This window comes from Pelecanus crispus, chromosome 3 (assembly GCF_030463565.1).
Source record: "Pelecanus crispus isolate bPelCri1 chromosome 3, bPelCri1.pri, whole genome shotgun sequence".
Lineage (NCBI taxonomy): Eukaryota > Metazoa > Chordata > Aves > Pelecaniformes > Pelecanidae > Pelecanus > Pelecanus crispus.
The window spans coordinates 105673449-105688630 of record NC_134645.1 but is presented as its reverse complement, the minus strand read 5'-3'; the positions used below and the strand labels follow the sequence as shown (position 1 = coordinate 105688630).

The following is a 15182-nucleotide window of genomic DNA, read 5'->3' as shown; positions in this document are numbered from 1 at the left end:
TTGCTTATATTGTTTCTTCCCAGTCCAGATAGGTGTTCAGCCTCGAGAACAACCAACCTGTCCTATTTAGCAGCAAAACAGACCGCAGAAGACAAGTATTACATCCATGCACGAATACATACGTATACGTAGCTACGCACAAAGTGCCGTGATTTGTACACTTGTGTGCATGCTCATCACAAAGCAATGGCAGTGAGCCTAGCCAAGGGCCAGCCATTCCACTTGTCTGATCCGAGTGTCCGCATTAAGCTGCAAAGTGAAATTTAAGCAACATCCGTCAGCTAGAGGAATGCAATCAGCCGACGAGAGGCACTGAACAGCACAGGAGATTGGTAATGCGCTGGCACAGAAGAGAGCTTTTTGGGACAAAAGCTAGGAAGCAGCAGAATAAGCTCTGCCTTACTCTCAAAAAACCTTTAAACTCTTTTGGTACCACTAACGTCTGCCAGGCTGCACAAACGAATTGTTTCACGTAGTACCTACTAACTCTACTGGAGTTTTAAAACACAGTACTGAAAAGTTGCGGGTTTTTGCATCTGCCGCACAAAAAAAACCCCAAAACACCTTAATGACCACTACTCTGCAAACCCAAAGATAAGCATACACTGTTGGATGGGAGAGGAAGATGAAAACACAAGGAGACCATAAGGCCATACTGGTTAGCGTGACAGGGTCTCATCAGCAGATATAATTGCTGCCCAACTTTTGTGGGCATTAAGGCAAAGATAATAAGGAGGGGTTTGACGAGGGATAATGAGATAGTTCAGTGTTTTGTATTTTCCACAGTCAGGAGAAACCAAGCATAAACAAGGAGGCCAACTGCCAGTTTTAAATGAGGCAGAAAGACAATTAAGAGGCAAAGGACTTTTACCTGCAAATGCTGGTTCAAAGAGACTTTTAGAAAGATTTTTTTTTAGGCAAGTCTAATTCTCTATTACACTCACATTTGTAGTTTGTTTTTTGGTTTTTTTTTTACCATTGCAAAGACTTCATGATTGTGGAAAACAGTGAAAAAGAGCTGCCCCCAAAAGAGACAACAGCTGTTTGGTAAACCCCTTGGTTCTACTAACCTTGCAAGCAAGATCGATGACTTTTCAAGAGGTAGCAGAACCAGTGTTTTGACCTTTCCAGCTCTTTACTCAGGGGAGGATGGGAGCACTAGGGAACACTACCCTGCAATGTAAGTTGTGATGCTGCCTCACTTCCTTCGAAACAAGTACCACCATCCTGCTCTGTTAGTGCTTTTGTCTGGCACCCAAGAAACAGAAAGCATATGCCGATTCCCCACAGTTTCATTCCCTGCGACCACAGGGAGTGGAGTCCCTAGGAGGTTACAAGCACCCCGAAGGACCACCACAGCTCTCTGAGTCTTACAACACACACTGCAAAGTGGGGTCCTGTTGAAAACAGATCCAAAGCAAAGGTTCTATACGCACGAGCAAACACAGGATTTCCTTCTCAAAATGGCATCAGCTAAATGGGGACAATCTTTTAAAGTATTCACGTCTGCCCTGAAAGACAAACTCAGCATGCACTAAGAAAGCTGCCTTTTTCCTCATAAGCATTCCTTAAAAATGAGTAAAAACAAACAAACAAAAAAAACCCCTCTTTGGCCAAACATGGTCTCAGAAACATCTCTCAAACACAAAAGTAATTTTGTTTATTCTGATTTCATCTCTACCATTACATGAGAGCTGTCATCTTCATTCTTGATTTCTATCTTCAAGAGGTTTTTAAGACAATAAAACACCCTCAGGCTATGACTTTATACATGAAGGTCAAAGTGCACAAAAAGCTTTTTATGAAAATTGTCCAATTAGTCAGTTGATTCATCTAACCTGCTCGTAAATGTGGCGCCACTTTCTAATAACTAGGTATTTGAGAAGAAAAACGGAAAGGAACTTTACTGCTTTCCCCACTAGTCTATCTACAGCACAGCTGAAATAAATTATGGAGACAGGCGTGTTTTTGTTTGCACACAAGTGCAGACTGGCAACAAGTATCTGGTATGTTAACATACTCCTAAATGCTATGTTATGTAAAAAAAAAAAAAAATTGCATAATACAGTAAAATAAAGATAAATTGCCACACCTGAGTTTATTACAATTTGCTAAACTCAGAGGTAGATGATGAGGCGGGTTAGCTGACCTTCTCTGAATGTTCACAGGCATTTCAAATATGGCTCTTACCTCCATATCAGAACCATGGCTGTAATCATACTGCTCTTAAAATTCTGCCTCTTGCCACGCTGGGCATGACGGAAGAAAATTGTGAATCTCCTTAAACATAACGCACCACCATTTACCAAGCATAAACACTTTCTTCAGTACGGTTGCCAAGGCAAAGGAAGAATGAGGCTCCTGGGGTGCAGTCTCACCGTACAGCTACGCTTACCAAGGGACCAGCTGCAGGTGCTGGTTTCTGCTTGCCCCTTTCCTCCACACGCTCCTGCTACTTTCCTCACATTAAGCAGAGCTTGTTGGATCTCACAGTGAAACAGCAAAAGCTCTGCTGAGAAAACGAACCACCCTAGAACACTGAATCGGAGAAGAGTCTTCTGCTGGGTTAACTTCTTGAACTTGCATAGCCAGTAACAATGCAAGGAAGGCAGAAGAAACACGAGCCTGGAGCGAGGGGAGGAAAGCTGAACCAACTGGCTAGCGGATCAACCTCAGCTATCTTGTGAAATCTCACCCTGAGAAAGGAAGGACAAATAAAATGTAACACCCATTGAGGAATGAGTACCCCATCTTAAAGATTAATGAGAAAACCATCAAGCAATAGGGAAGCTCTGCTCTGTCTATATTCCTGAACTTAAGACTGCGAGGCTCTTCTGTCAGCACAACTTCAGTCATACAAGAGATGTAGGAACACAGGGACGTCAGAGAGGGATAGATGTATTTAAATTCCCTGAGTCCACACCACTCTGGCTGCAAAACCCTGCAGTGTACACTAGACATGCTGGTAGCATCATTCCCTTCACTGGACAGATCTTAGTAGCCAAGCCCCCACTCACTCCTCTTGAAAGCAGCTCCTGCGCTCCGATGCTTGCCTCGCTCAGTTATGTGAAGTATGACAGCAATTCCTTAAAAGAAGAACAGACAGGCTTTAGGAGACAAGGTCACAAGGGGAACAGCATTTTCCTGTGGCAAAGAGCATCTATGAACAGCTACTGTTAGCACCCGGACAAAGTTTTCTCACAAATGCCTTTGCCATTCAGAAAGGAAAGGGAGCACGAGGCCGAGATGTGATGGCCAAGCCCCCACATCGCTTGCTTCCTACCCTGCTCTTCCCACTTCCCTGCAGTCACATCACAGACACCTCCAGGTGACAAACGCTGGACCACACCAACACCACGATCACGGATAGCTTCTAGCGCAGCACACGCGAAGGTGCTCCCTGTCTCTGGGGAAAGTCGGGACTCTCAGGCGATCCTACTGATCAATACAGGAGAGAGACTCTGCTCCTCGCAGGGCGCCGTCAGGCCGGGACACAACTCCGCGCAGGTTTGCACGGCAAGACGCGCGAGACCTGCGGATAAAGCCAGGGTCCCCGGGCACAAAGCACCTGTAACAAAGCTGCAGTCACGACCTGAGCGACCATCCTCATCCTTGTTCGGAAGGCAGCCTGACTCGCGCGGGATGCCTGGAAGACTGCGGGATAAGGCAAGGCTTGGCGGGTCCCTTTCCGCGGGGGCACGCCAGGACCACGGAGGGACCCGGTGCTGCCACGGCTGAGCCCACCCGCCCGCCTACAGCCCCCGCATCCCTCGCTCCCCTCCCAAAAACAGATTCTGAGGGCGAGCTGGCACTGCCTTGGAGTTCAGACACACGCGTGCTTTAACCAGACCTCGCTCCAGAGAAAATAAATAAGCAAACTGGCGGGAATGAGCAAGTGCTGCCAGGCATCGCCGCTCCCGGGAATACGCCTCCCGAGGGGCTGCTCAGGCGGATGCACAGATGCCCGGCGGAGGCACCGAAAGTTGCTTTAGCGTTTAAAAACCACAAGGCAATACCGGGGCAACCGTGCTGCGCGACGGGAAGCGGCGAGGGAGGGAGACCGCGCGTGGGGGGGGGGGGGGGCAGCCTGAACTTTCCCCTCTCGCCCAGCAACCGCGGCCGAGCCACCGGAGCCGCTCCCGGGCACGGCGGCGGGCAGGCCCCGGGCCCCACCGGAGCGGGGCCGGGGCGGAGCGGGGCCGCGCAGCGCCCACCCCGCCGCGGCGGCACCTGCGCCCGGGCGGCGGAGGCCGCGGCAGGCCGCGCCGGTCCGTGCCGTGCCGTGCCGCGCCGGGGTCTCACCTCGTCGCCCCACTTGAGGACGTCCTTGTGGCGGTCGCGCAGGGCGCGGTAGATGTGGAGGAACTGGAGGATGCCGTGCTTCCGCACGTGCTCGGCGTGCCGCCGCGTCTCCTCCCAGCTCAGCGGCGAGCCCTGCGACAGCAGCCCCATGCCGGCCCGCGGCGGAGCGGAGGGGAAGAGGGGAGGGGAGGGGAGCGGAGCCTGCGCGGCGCAGCCTGCGCTCTGCTCTGCTCTGCGCCGCGGCGGCGGCGGCGGCGGCGGGAGCCGAGCCCGGCGCCACACGTGACGGCGGCGGCGCGTCAGGGCGTGACTCAGCACTTTCCGCCGGCAGGACCCGCCCCCCGGGCAGGCTCGCGGCGGAGGCGCTGCCTGGCGGCCGGGCGGCCCCGGCAGGGAGCGGGGCCGAGGCCAAGGCCAAGGCCGGGGCAGCGGCAGCCTGTGGCGGCTTCCCCTCGCAGCCGGCGTGGGAGGAAGCGCCTCTGGAAAAGCAAACGCCGGGGACACGGCGGCTCCGCCAGAGGCAGCGGGGAGGAGGCGCCCCTGCCCTGCGGAAGGCCTGCGGAAATGGCGGCGGGAAAGCGGCCCTCCCGCTGCCGAGTGCCGCCCTCGCCGCGGCCCTGGGTGCGCGGGCAGAGGGGCGGGCGCCCCGCCCGCTGGCCCGGCCGGGCCCGTGTTCCTGCAAGGGAACCTTGGGTGGCGAAAGTCTGACTGAAAGTGCCCAAGTACAGGCTGTCACCGAAAGGTCCTACAGCGCGGACGGCCGACGGAAAGCCGCTGTGTGTTTGTGACGGATCGGAGCACGCATCGCAAAAAAATTAGGTGCCTACGGATGCTGCGGGTGGGTAGAGCGAGGCTCCAGAGAGAGCGCCTCATCTCCCCGAGGCATCTGGCCAGGCCGCAGAGCCCGCATCCTGCTGTGCCAAGAAAAGGCCCAGCTAATGCCGGTGTTAAAAATGAGCTCGTTACCTGGGAATTGTCCTGGAGGGAATTGGAACAGCATTCATCTTGGGAAAGAGGAAGCAGGGGCAGGTCAGGGTGTGTATTTTACGTTTGATACAAAATAGAGGGAAGGCCTATCAGTGCTACTTAAAAGTGTTTTCTAAATGAAGAGACAAAAATCAGGAACTGAACATTAACATGATGTTGTGGTTTAACCCCAGCTGGCAGCTAAGCACCACACGGCTGCTCGCTCACCCTCCCCCCTGCCCCTGGTGGGATGGGGGAGAGAATTGGGGGAAAAAAAAAAAAGTAAAACCCGTGGGTTGAGATAAAGGTGGTTTAATAGGACAGCAGAGGAAGAGATAGTAATAATGATGATAAAAGAATATACAAAGCAAGTGATGCACAAGGCAATTGCTCACCACCCGCTGACCGATGCCCAGTCTGTCCCCAGGCAGCGATCGCTGCCCCCCAGCCAACCCCCCCCAGTTTCTATACTGAGCATGACATCATATGGTATGGAATAGCCCTTTGGTCAGTTTGGGTCAGCTGTCCTGGCTGTGCCCCCTCCCAGCTTCTTGTGCACCTGGCAGAGCATGGGAAGCTGCAAAGTCCTTGACTAGCATAAGCAGTACTTAGCAACAACTAAACCATCAGCGTGTTATCAACATTCTTCTCCTACTAAATCCAAACCACAGCACTATGCCTGCTGCTAGGAAGAAAATTAACTCTATCCCAGCCAAAACCGGGACACATGAAGAGAAAGGCTCTCACTTCTGAGAAGCTGAAATTCATTATGCCTGGACCCTTGTTTTCGTTACAGTCACAGAGCTCTTTCTTCGTAGGCCTCGTGGACAATCACGGCTGGTATGCAGAAGAAGGATTGCATAGCTAAGGGTTTGAGAATTAGTAGAATATTTAAACTGTGGTACAGCCCACTAATGGAAGACTGTATTATTAGGTATTTCATTAATTGAATGACTACACTGACAAGAACTGCCTAATTGTCTTTCTTCCAGGATATGAGGTGCCTCAAGGATTGCACAAGCTCCCAACATATTAGAATAATAAATCTAAAGTGCATTAGTGGAAAATATCAAATATTAAAGTAAACCCACTCAAATGTAAAATGTTTTATATCTTAGTTATTTTTTTAATGACCTAAGTTTGTACACAAAGGACAGCATTGACAGAACAAGAACAAGCAGTGACCATTATAATTAAAATTACAAACAGTTTATAATGTGCTGTTTTTAGGGACTCATGGCTTTCTTAAAACTCATGGTTTTGGCTGAAATTGTAGTGGCTGATCTAATTGAAAGCAATGCTGTTGTTGGTACTGTCGTAGATCTGGAGAAGGCCTCTGGGTTAGTTTGAGGGAGGAGAAAAGAATCTTTTCTTTTAGTTAAAAGAATCCCACAGCCTTTTTCATTTTTGAAAAATCAGGAGGTCAAAAAATCTCATGCTTGGCAACAGAAGTCTGATGAGGCGTATCCCTCATGTGAAAGCCGAGTTGTACTTTATTTCAGATCAGAGAGGACAAAGAGGCTTCGTGCACCACCCTGCACATTTGAGGACAGTTGCACCAAAAGATCAAGATTCAACAATTGGTGCCACCATGCTGCCACCCAGCCTCAGCTTTTCCACAGCTTTAAGTTCGAGCTGGAGCACCTGAGGAGCTCCAGCAGTGACAAATGTGGCCAAGTAGTACCTAATGGCTTTTCTGCCAGCTGTGTTAGCCCCTTTCCTTCCCTTGAGGCAGTCGAGCCTGGTTTTGGAGCAAACATTATTATATCAGAGCAAACTTAACACTGTCGTCTTACGCATCTGGGCAAAGCTGTCTCTGTTATTTAGGATCTGTGCTCCCAGTTCAGTTGGCTGATAGGGAGAGCACTGTGTTGCTGAGAGATGTTTTTGAAAGAATTGGGTATTGGGTATTTGGTATGATGCCAGCTGCTTTGAGCGTGCTGCTGTGTATACTTGACCGTAAACATTTCCAGCAACATACACAAAATTTCCAAACTACTGCTATTACACAGTCCATACTCTTTAGCTGACCACTAATGCTACTCTTTGACCTGAAATTCAAGAGCACATTTTCAGTGTCTTTCTCCACGTTTAAACTCAGCTCATTTCTGTGCTATTTCAGTGCCCCGGTCTGCTCTATTTCCACTCCTGTGTGCTTAGTCCTATCAACTATAGAGCTAGTACGCTGTAACAGAAATCCAAGATACGTTCCTTCTGCACCAGTAAAATTGATGAAAATGTAAACTCTGTTTTCTCACACCGTAATCTGCAGCATAAGAGCGTGACAAGTCAGCTCTTGTTTATGAGGTGATTACCGTCTTCAGCTGAAGCCTTTTTCCCTTCAGTTCTAATGTATGTGTTCTGGCAGTGCAGGGCTATCTATAGTCTTTTTCCTTTGCAGGGAACTGTGGCAGGGAGGAGGAGTATAAGCCTTTCTAAGGCTGACAGCATCACATGCAGAAGCGTTCATTTACACATCACATAAAATATGACTTCAAGACAAACCACCATTGTATAATATCTGCCTACATGCATAATGTTGTATAATTATTTCCAGTACACTTAGTATCATGTATAATTACTTCCAGGACACTTAATATGAAAAAAAGCTTCTCTAAACATACAGGCAGTACTTCGGATGATGTTATTAGTTTAGCTCCGTACCAATATCTCCAGCCCCAAGACTTGACTAGTTTCTCTGGACAGTCCAAAGGAAAATCTTCTGGATTCAACTTGGAAAAAAAGAAATGTTTGCTAGAAAAGCATTTTGTGGAGAAGAAATATCTCTTCCTGAAAAACATCCTTTGCCTAAACTTAGCAACATTGAACTGTTGTAAGAGTAGACTCATGCTAAATTCCCCTTAAACTCTCCCATTGCTCCAGCAAGATCTGTTTTATAACTAGGCCATTTTATTATTTCCTTATCTCTTGAGTAGCTGCTTTTCAGTCCCAGGTAGGGACTATTCCCCATTCCTGAAGCAGTATCCACCAATCACAGAACAAATTAGCATTTATTTTGGAAATGTGATGAGGGAGTGTGACTTCAGTACATTTCCAATCTATTGGGGTTTTTTTTTTGGTTGGTTTTGGTTTTTTTAACCTTTGTGTTCAGTTGAAGCAATTAGAATAATTGCTTTAATTAAATTGTATGTCCAGTTAACCGAATACCAGCTTTTCTTTTTTGTTCTCTTCCCTGCTCTGTTTTAGAACAGAAACTTAATGAAGGAGCCTTGCCTTGTATGAAAAGGAACACAAATTGTTTGCATCAAGTTGTAAAAAGGAAGCATTAGTTATTTTTTATGGAGATGGAAAAATTGTTTCCAGGTGAGATTCAGCTATTTGTTTACAACAGTGTTGATGCAGCCTGACAACACCCAGAAATGTCTGTGCTAGGAAACAAAAATATTTTAAGAAATAAAGACGTACTGAAGTTACAAAATCATAGGAGATCTTACTGATCCATTACTTGAAAACCATTAGAAAGCCATCAGCTGTTAGAATTTGGGTAAGGATCTGGAAATGCCTTACAGTTGGAATAGTCGAGGGAAAAGGCCCAGGTACTTTTAAGTTGGAGACAGTAAGTTGGTGGGAGGAGAATATATGATATCACACCTGCAGCCGTGAGGAGCTGCCCTTAAGGTTCACATGTTCCTGCCTTCCTAGAAATTCCACAGAGGACAATCCACTTCATCTTTTGTGTATCTGCAAAGCCGTTCAAATCAGCTGCCACTAAATCTAAATAGAGTAGCTTGGCACTTTGAGAGTATACCCACTGGGAGAGATGAAAGATGTGTAGACTCATGGGTGAGACCACTCCGACAGAATCCTTTCTTTTCTGGCTGTCATTAGAAGTAATAAGTAAAAAGTAGACGTCTTGTCATGAGGCTGTTATGACAGGGAGGAAAGAAAGGTTTGTTTTTCTTCATGAATCATCTACAAAAATTTTTAAAGCAGCATTGTTCGAGGTGATTGTCAAGTTGACATTGCTGAATATTGTGCTATTCTCTGAATAAAATGAAAAGACTTCAGATGGCATAATCTACTTTCAAAGTTTTGGAATGGTATGTTTGGTAGAAAAAAAGATCATTGTCTTTTTTTTGGATCAAATTTGTATGCTTCCAGGTCTATAATTTATGATGTGCACCTGTGTCCAGTGTAGTTGACTCAGGTGAGCAGCAGATGTGATAATTGCCTCCTTTTGAGTGAGGAGGCCTCCAGGCGTTTTCTGAGGTACTGGAGAGATATGTGCTCTGGCAATTATTTCTTGATGCAGAAAGTCTTGCCAAATAGTAACTTGGATTAAATAATCTCTTTGGGGGGAGAGGGGAGTCACAACACTGAAAAGATTCAAGTGAAGGATCTCTGGAAGGATCTTCAAGTGAAGGTCTGCTTGCACTGCAGTGAGGAAGATGACTAACAGACTTATTCCAGTCAAAGTTGTAATGCTGATTCCTCACCAAGCTAACTTCTCAATTAGTGTATGAAAGACACTGTTGTGACTTCTCAGTATTGCTTTAAAACTTCTTTTTCTTGCTCTCACCTGATGTGTGGAAACAGCTGCAGTAGGATTAAATTCTGTCATGAGTCGGAGTGGTGCATTTCTAGGGGTTTTTGTGGGATTTCTCATTCATACAATTGGTTTTGAGGGTTGGAGTTTTTTACTTACTTCAACAAGAATGAATTGTGCATTTCAGTCTATAAAGTTTCATACGTTTATATAAAAAGTGAAAATCATCACATTTTTTCATCACTTTGGTCTGCATCAGCATGTTCCTTTTGCAAAGAACTTGAATTTCTACTTTCTTAGTAGCCCACATATTCTTTTGCTGTGCACAATACGTGATTATGGTGCCTTGATTGAGTCTGGTGTATCGAATCATGTCATGAATGCTGCTAGTGGTAGAAACAGAGGTTGTAGTGTGTGAGTTATTCTGTGTGCAAAATGCTGAGCTGCTACCTCTCAGAGTAGCCTAGCTGGTGACTGATGCCCGTTGCATCTTGTTCACCTTTTCTCCTGCCGCAACCTGTTTCCTTGGAGACACCCTCTCCTACCAACTTAGCTGTCACCGTGTCCTGATCTCTGCTAAAGAGGCTCTTCTTTGGTGATGCCCACAAGATACAAAGTGCTTCCAAAGAAAGTAAGAACTTCCAAATTATTTCCCAGTTTATCTTCTTTCCAGCATCTTCTAAGCTGGAGAGCCTATACTAGAGGACTATCTTCATATTGTTTTCCACAGGCTGACCTCATTGCTTTTTTCTTAGTAAATAATAACTGTGTAAGATAAGATAAAAGAATGCCAGGTACTCTGTAACAAAGGAGGAGACTATCTTCTCATCCTCTCTGCATGACAAGTTGTTTTCTTTAGCATGTCATTTAATTTATCATCAATAGCAGAAAGAGTAAAATTTCTTTTTAGGCATAAGATAGGAGAAAAAATAGAGGCATGACCTGAAACACGGGCTGTGTGCAAAGCCCTTCCAAAGGCTTTGTTGACAGCTAAGCTTTACAAAGGACTGAATTTGGACATATGTGCAGCATATCAAGGAGACTGAATACCTGGATTATTTAGGTTCCCACCACAGGCAAGAATGTAGGTCTGTGCGCTTTTCTTGCACTGAAAGAGGATACACCAAGAAGTCCTAACTCCATGAGTAACTTCTCCTGAAAACAACCCGCAAATCCCTAAGTATTAGTTGAATATTAGTTGGAGCATTTGCAAGTTAGTTGAAAAGTAGAATAAATAAATCATATTTTTCCTCTTTAGCAACGGCCTCGTCTTTCCTGCCATACTCAAACTGTAGCATATTTATTTTATACAGAGAAGTTTAGCAGCTAAGACTAAAATACTGATCCATAGTGTAAAAAAGCAGAATTCCTAAGTAAGACGCATTAGTAGCAGGTCTTACCTTGGTTTTAACACCAATTTTCAGCCCTGAGTGTTTTCCAGACCTGGAAATAAAAGCAGAGCCTGTGAGCTGCTGTGCCAGGTACACCCCAGGCCACGGAGGGGCAAAGTGGCCGTAGCACCATGCTGCGCTCCTGCCTTGGGGTGGGCCATGGCAGGTGGCCCGGGCTCAATGGTCCCACTTGGAGGCATGTTCCTTTGCCAGACAGAAACCTAGAGCCACAAGCTTTTCCCATCCTGGGAGCAGTTTGATGTGTCCTCATGTAATGAAGTATCTGTGCCAGAGAAAGTGGACGTCTTGTATGTATGTAGGTACCTAATATGAATTTCCAATTCTTTTGTACCCACATGCATTCAGCTCAGGTACAGCTCAGCTACTGAACTGCCACAGTATTAGATCTGCAAAGCTGGAAATATCACAAATTTCCCAAGGCAGGATCTTTTTTTTCCCCGCTTTGTGTATTTGTTCATTGCCTGGCAGCTTTTTGTGTGTTGCAGTTCTGTCTCGTTTCATCCTTCAATATTGTTACTGTTGTGTAAGTTATGGTGGATTGATTCCTGGTGGGAGTAGTCAATATTTACAAGATCGCTCATTCTGTAGGCTTTTGGTCATGTAACAATGAACCAAATGGGAATAATCCTCTTGCATTTTAAATGGCCATACATACAGGTGTTCGTACCTTAGATAAAACAGCAGCAAGAAACAACCTAACCTTCAAGAAGAAAATGAGATAGCAGAGTAGGATTTGATAAGAGTTTTTCAAAAACTACAGTGAAAGCTTTTAAGTCCAGAGTCTCAAAAAACGATCTGATTTAAACACTTAAGCTTTTTGTCAATTTGAAGTAGGGATGGTCACAAAAAGATTACACCTAAGTTTTCTTCTACTGATTTTTGTCCAAAGTACTAACTCCCAGACAGTAGCTTAGTCTCAAAAATTGCATCTAGTTAGAAATACTGAGGCAGGCAGCAAATACCTTTTGGTATTTTTCTAATAACCAGGACATCGTTTTCCTTAAAGGCTAACCCACTCCTCACATGGCAAGAAAAATAATAACTTACAGACTTCTGTATGATAGTACTACTTAGCTATAGCCATTATAAAACTCTTGAAAAGCAATCTCAAATTTCTATTGAGTGCCATACCTTAGTTCCTCTGGCTTTTGATAGCTAGTGGAGACTAATCTCTTTTCAGACATAATATTACACCAAAGTATTTTTTTCAGGAATAAAGTGTAAAAACAGGATACATTAAGTAGCAGGAGAGGAGAAAATAGTCCACTAGTAACCACACACTGAATAGTCTCCAGAGATCAATTATGCCTTCCTCAGTTGCAAGTTTATCTCCAAATCTTTTTTCATCTCATCTACTTCATATTGTATATTCTGGATAATCTACTTTATATGGAATATAAAGTTCTTCTGAGAAGTTGAAAAATATTGGAAAAACATTCTCCTTGCCTCTGATGAAATTGATTGATTGGTGATTTTCTAAAGGTTTTAGGCAGAGATCAGTGCAAAATCAAAATAGTAAGAAGAAACCTTGAAAAAGGAGAACACTGAGAGGGAAACTCAGTATTTGTTGTATCATATTCTTTGTAGGTAGCTGTTATGACCATTAATACCTCCAAGGTGTTTCTGCCAGGCAAGTATGTCTCAGGGTCTCTCTTCCAGAGGGATGTTAGAAATGTTTTGGAGACCCCATTTCAAAGAGAAGTCAAATGGAAGATATTGAAAATACCTTTTGTGAAATTTCTCTAAGCGGACTAATTGATACAGTTTTAAAAGTTGGCCTAGTACTTAGAGTTACAGCACTTTGTGATACGTCGTTGTTATTTATAGCACCTCTGAGGAACTGGGAAGTGGTCTAGTGTGCAGGTAGACAACCGAGGAGCAGAGAAGTCAAGCCGCTTTGGGTGGGATCCGGGATGCTTAATTTAAGTACCTGGAATAATTGTTGCTTGCCTTAACTGTAGGCCCCCAGCTCCAGGGGATGATCCAGTTATCTTCGAGTAAGAGCCTCAGTTTCCCATAAGGTCTGCCACGAAATTACTGCGTAAGAAGGAGGAGTGGCAGCGCCCCGTGGACGCCGGCAGCGGAGGGTGACAAGCTTGCCCGCGAGGAGAGGCAGCCTGTGGGGTGCAGAGCGCTCGAAGGCAGGGCATGCAGCTTCCCTCCCCGCTGTGCCCCCACCACTGTGACCCCCTTTGAGCAGGGCCCTCCAGGCAGCGAATTGGGCAGTGGTTCAGCCGGCGTGGTTTCTCATCCCGTCCCCTCTGCTTGCATCTGTGTAGCTAACAGGAGTCAGGAACTGGTTAGTGGCATCCTTGCCTTATGCCAGCCTCTAAGCGCTCATGAAACTGTGTCCTTGGTGGGCTGTAACTCAGAAAGGAGTTTAAGACAGAAGCACCAGTGACTGGGAAGAGCAGGGGAGAGCACGGGGTCAAAGAGGGACCCGCTGGTCTGAGCTGTGTATTCCCTGGCAAACCCATGACGTGGGACTTGGAGAGGGCTGGTGACCCACTGACCTCCCCGTGCAGAAAGTCAGAGGAGTGGGTAGATGAAGTGTGTGCTGTGTCCTCACCCCTTCTCAGACTCGCTCCCTTGGGAGGGTTGACAAACCATATTTTCCCGGCCATTCAACAGCTGATACTAAAGCTGTAATCATAAAATAATAAAGATACGCAAAAAGCTTTTAAAATAGTGCTACAACTTCATGTAATCGAGTGTGTGTTTACAACCTTGCTTTGTGCAAGGTTCACATTTCAGTTGTTTATATCCCCTATTTCAGCTCAGGCTCTGTAATATATATATGCCTTTCAGGTGGCATTCGGGAAGATTTTTACTTAAAATATGACGAAATAGTTAAAGCTGAGCAGGTGAGGTAAGAGTTGGAACCCAAACCGTGCTTCGCGTTACTAAATCCCCCAAGGCTCCATTGTTCTAGTATTTGAGGTTTATAGAAAATAACTGCCTGGTTTCTGTGCTATGCCTGTAAATGATTATATGCCTCACATTTCTAACCCTTTCTAATACTGCCAGTAACAGTAATACAGCCTCCATGTGGTAACCCAGTTGTTCACATCCGTATCTTCTTTAATCTTTGTCCAAATCCCCATATCTGCCAAAGAATGCATCAGGCACCAAGATAAGACTAGGAGAAATGTAACCCTTGCTCCAAATAACCTGTAATGTACTGTAATGTTTTATCACAAGAACTGTACTTTGCACAGTTGTGTAAAAAAGCAACTCTCTGCCTGCCAAACCCGCAACACTCCCACGCTCCGTGGGGCTGACACCAGGATTCCCGGGTTTTGCCTGTGGGATTAGCTGCTGCCAACTGGTTCTTTCCAAAACGAGGGTCGTAGAGCAGCAGCGCCAAGGCAGTGTTGCTGGTGGGGTTTGTGCCCCGCACAGATCCATGCTCAGTGCAAAGGGGCAGAGAAGGCTGTAAGGTTTGCTCAGCGCAGGCTGCTCTAGTCGTATAGCAGTAGAACTAGAAGGAAGAACAGCAGATTCAGCCAAACACTCCATGCTCAAAATAATTCAGTCTAATGCTAGTTATTTTCTTCTCGGGCTTTGATACGGGAATTATGGTACTTTATAATCTCCCTTTTAGTGTAGGTATGTGGGCAGTTTTTGGTCATATGGGTCATCCTATGAAAAACCTTTGTTCTTTTCAAATTTCTCATGACTGCAGTTCCACCAGTCTGCTCTAATCTTCCTTTTCATAAGAGCTGTATAATTTTGTGGCACTCCACCAAGGAAAAGGCTTTAACTAAATCATGAAATAGTCATTCAAAATCCCAAGTAGAAACCTGTTTATTACTATATGTAACACAAGATTAAATTTATTAATAAGCCTAAGCATGTTCCAGGCATCTCAAGTGTAAAACACACTGTTAGCTAGCTCAGCAAATACTAATGAAGCTGAAATGCCAATTTGCAAATAGACCAACTATATCAAAAAAGGAAACACTGGCCTTCCATTGAGTAGTTCAGGTATTCAA

General features: G+C 45.6%; 1 protein-coding gene across 5 annotated transcripts in view; it reads right to left on the bottom strand.

The window, feature by feature from the left end:
- The window catches only part of GCLC (glutamate-cysteine ligase catalytic subunit), a 36112-nt gene extending 31660 nt beyond the window's left edge, over positions 1-4452 (bottom strand). For 3 of the 5 annotated variants that reach the window (XM_075708577.1, XM_075708578.1, XM_075708580.1), the window contains exon 1: positions 4303-4452. In XM_075708577.1, the coding sequence (XP_075564692.1) occupies positions 4303-4452 (150 nt within the window). Of the gene's footprint in view, positions 1-2395; positions 2697-3017; positions 3087-4302 lie in introns of those variants that run through there. The other 2 variants (XM_075708581.1, XM_075708582.1) reach the window with 2 other exon arrangements.
- Positions 4453-15182: the final 10730 nt, after the last annotated feature.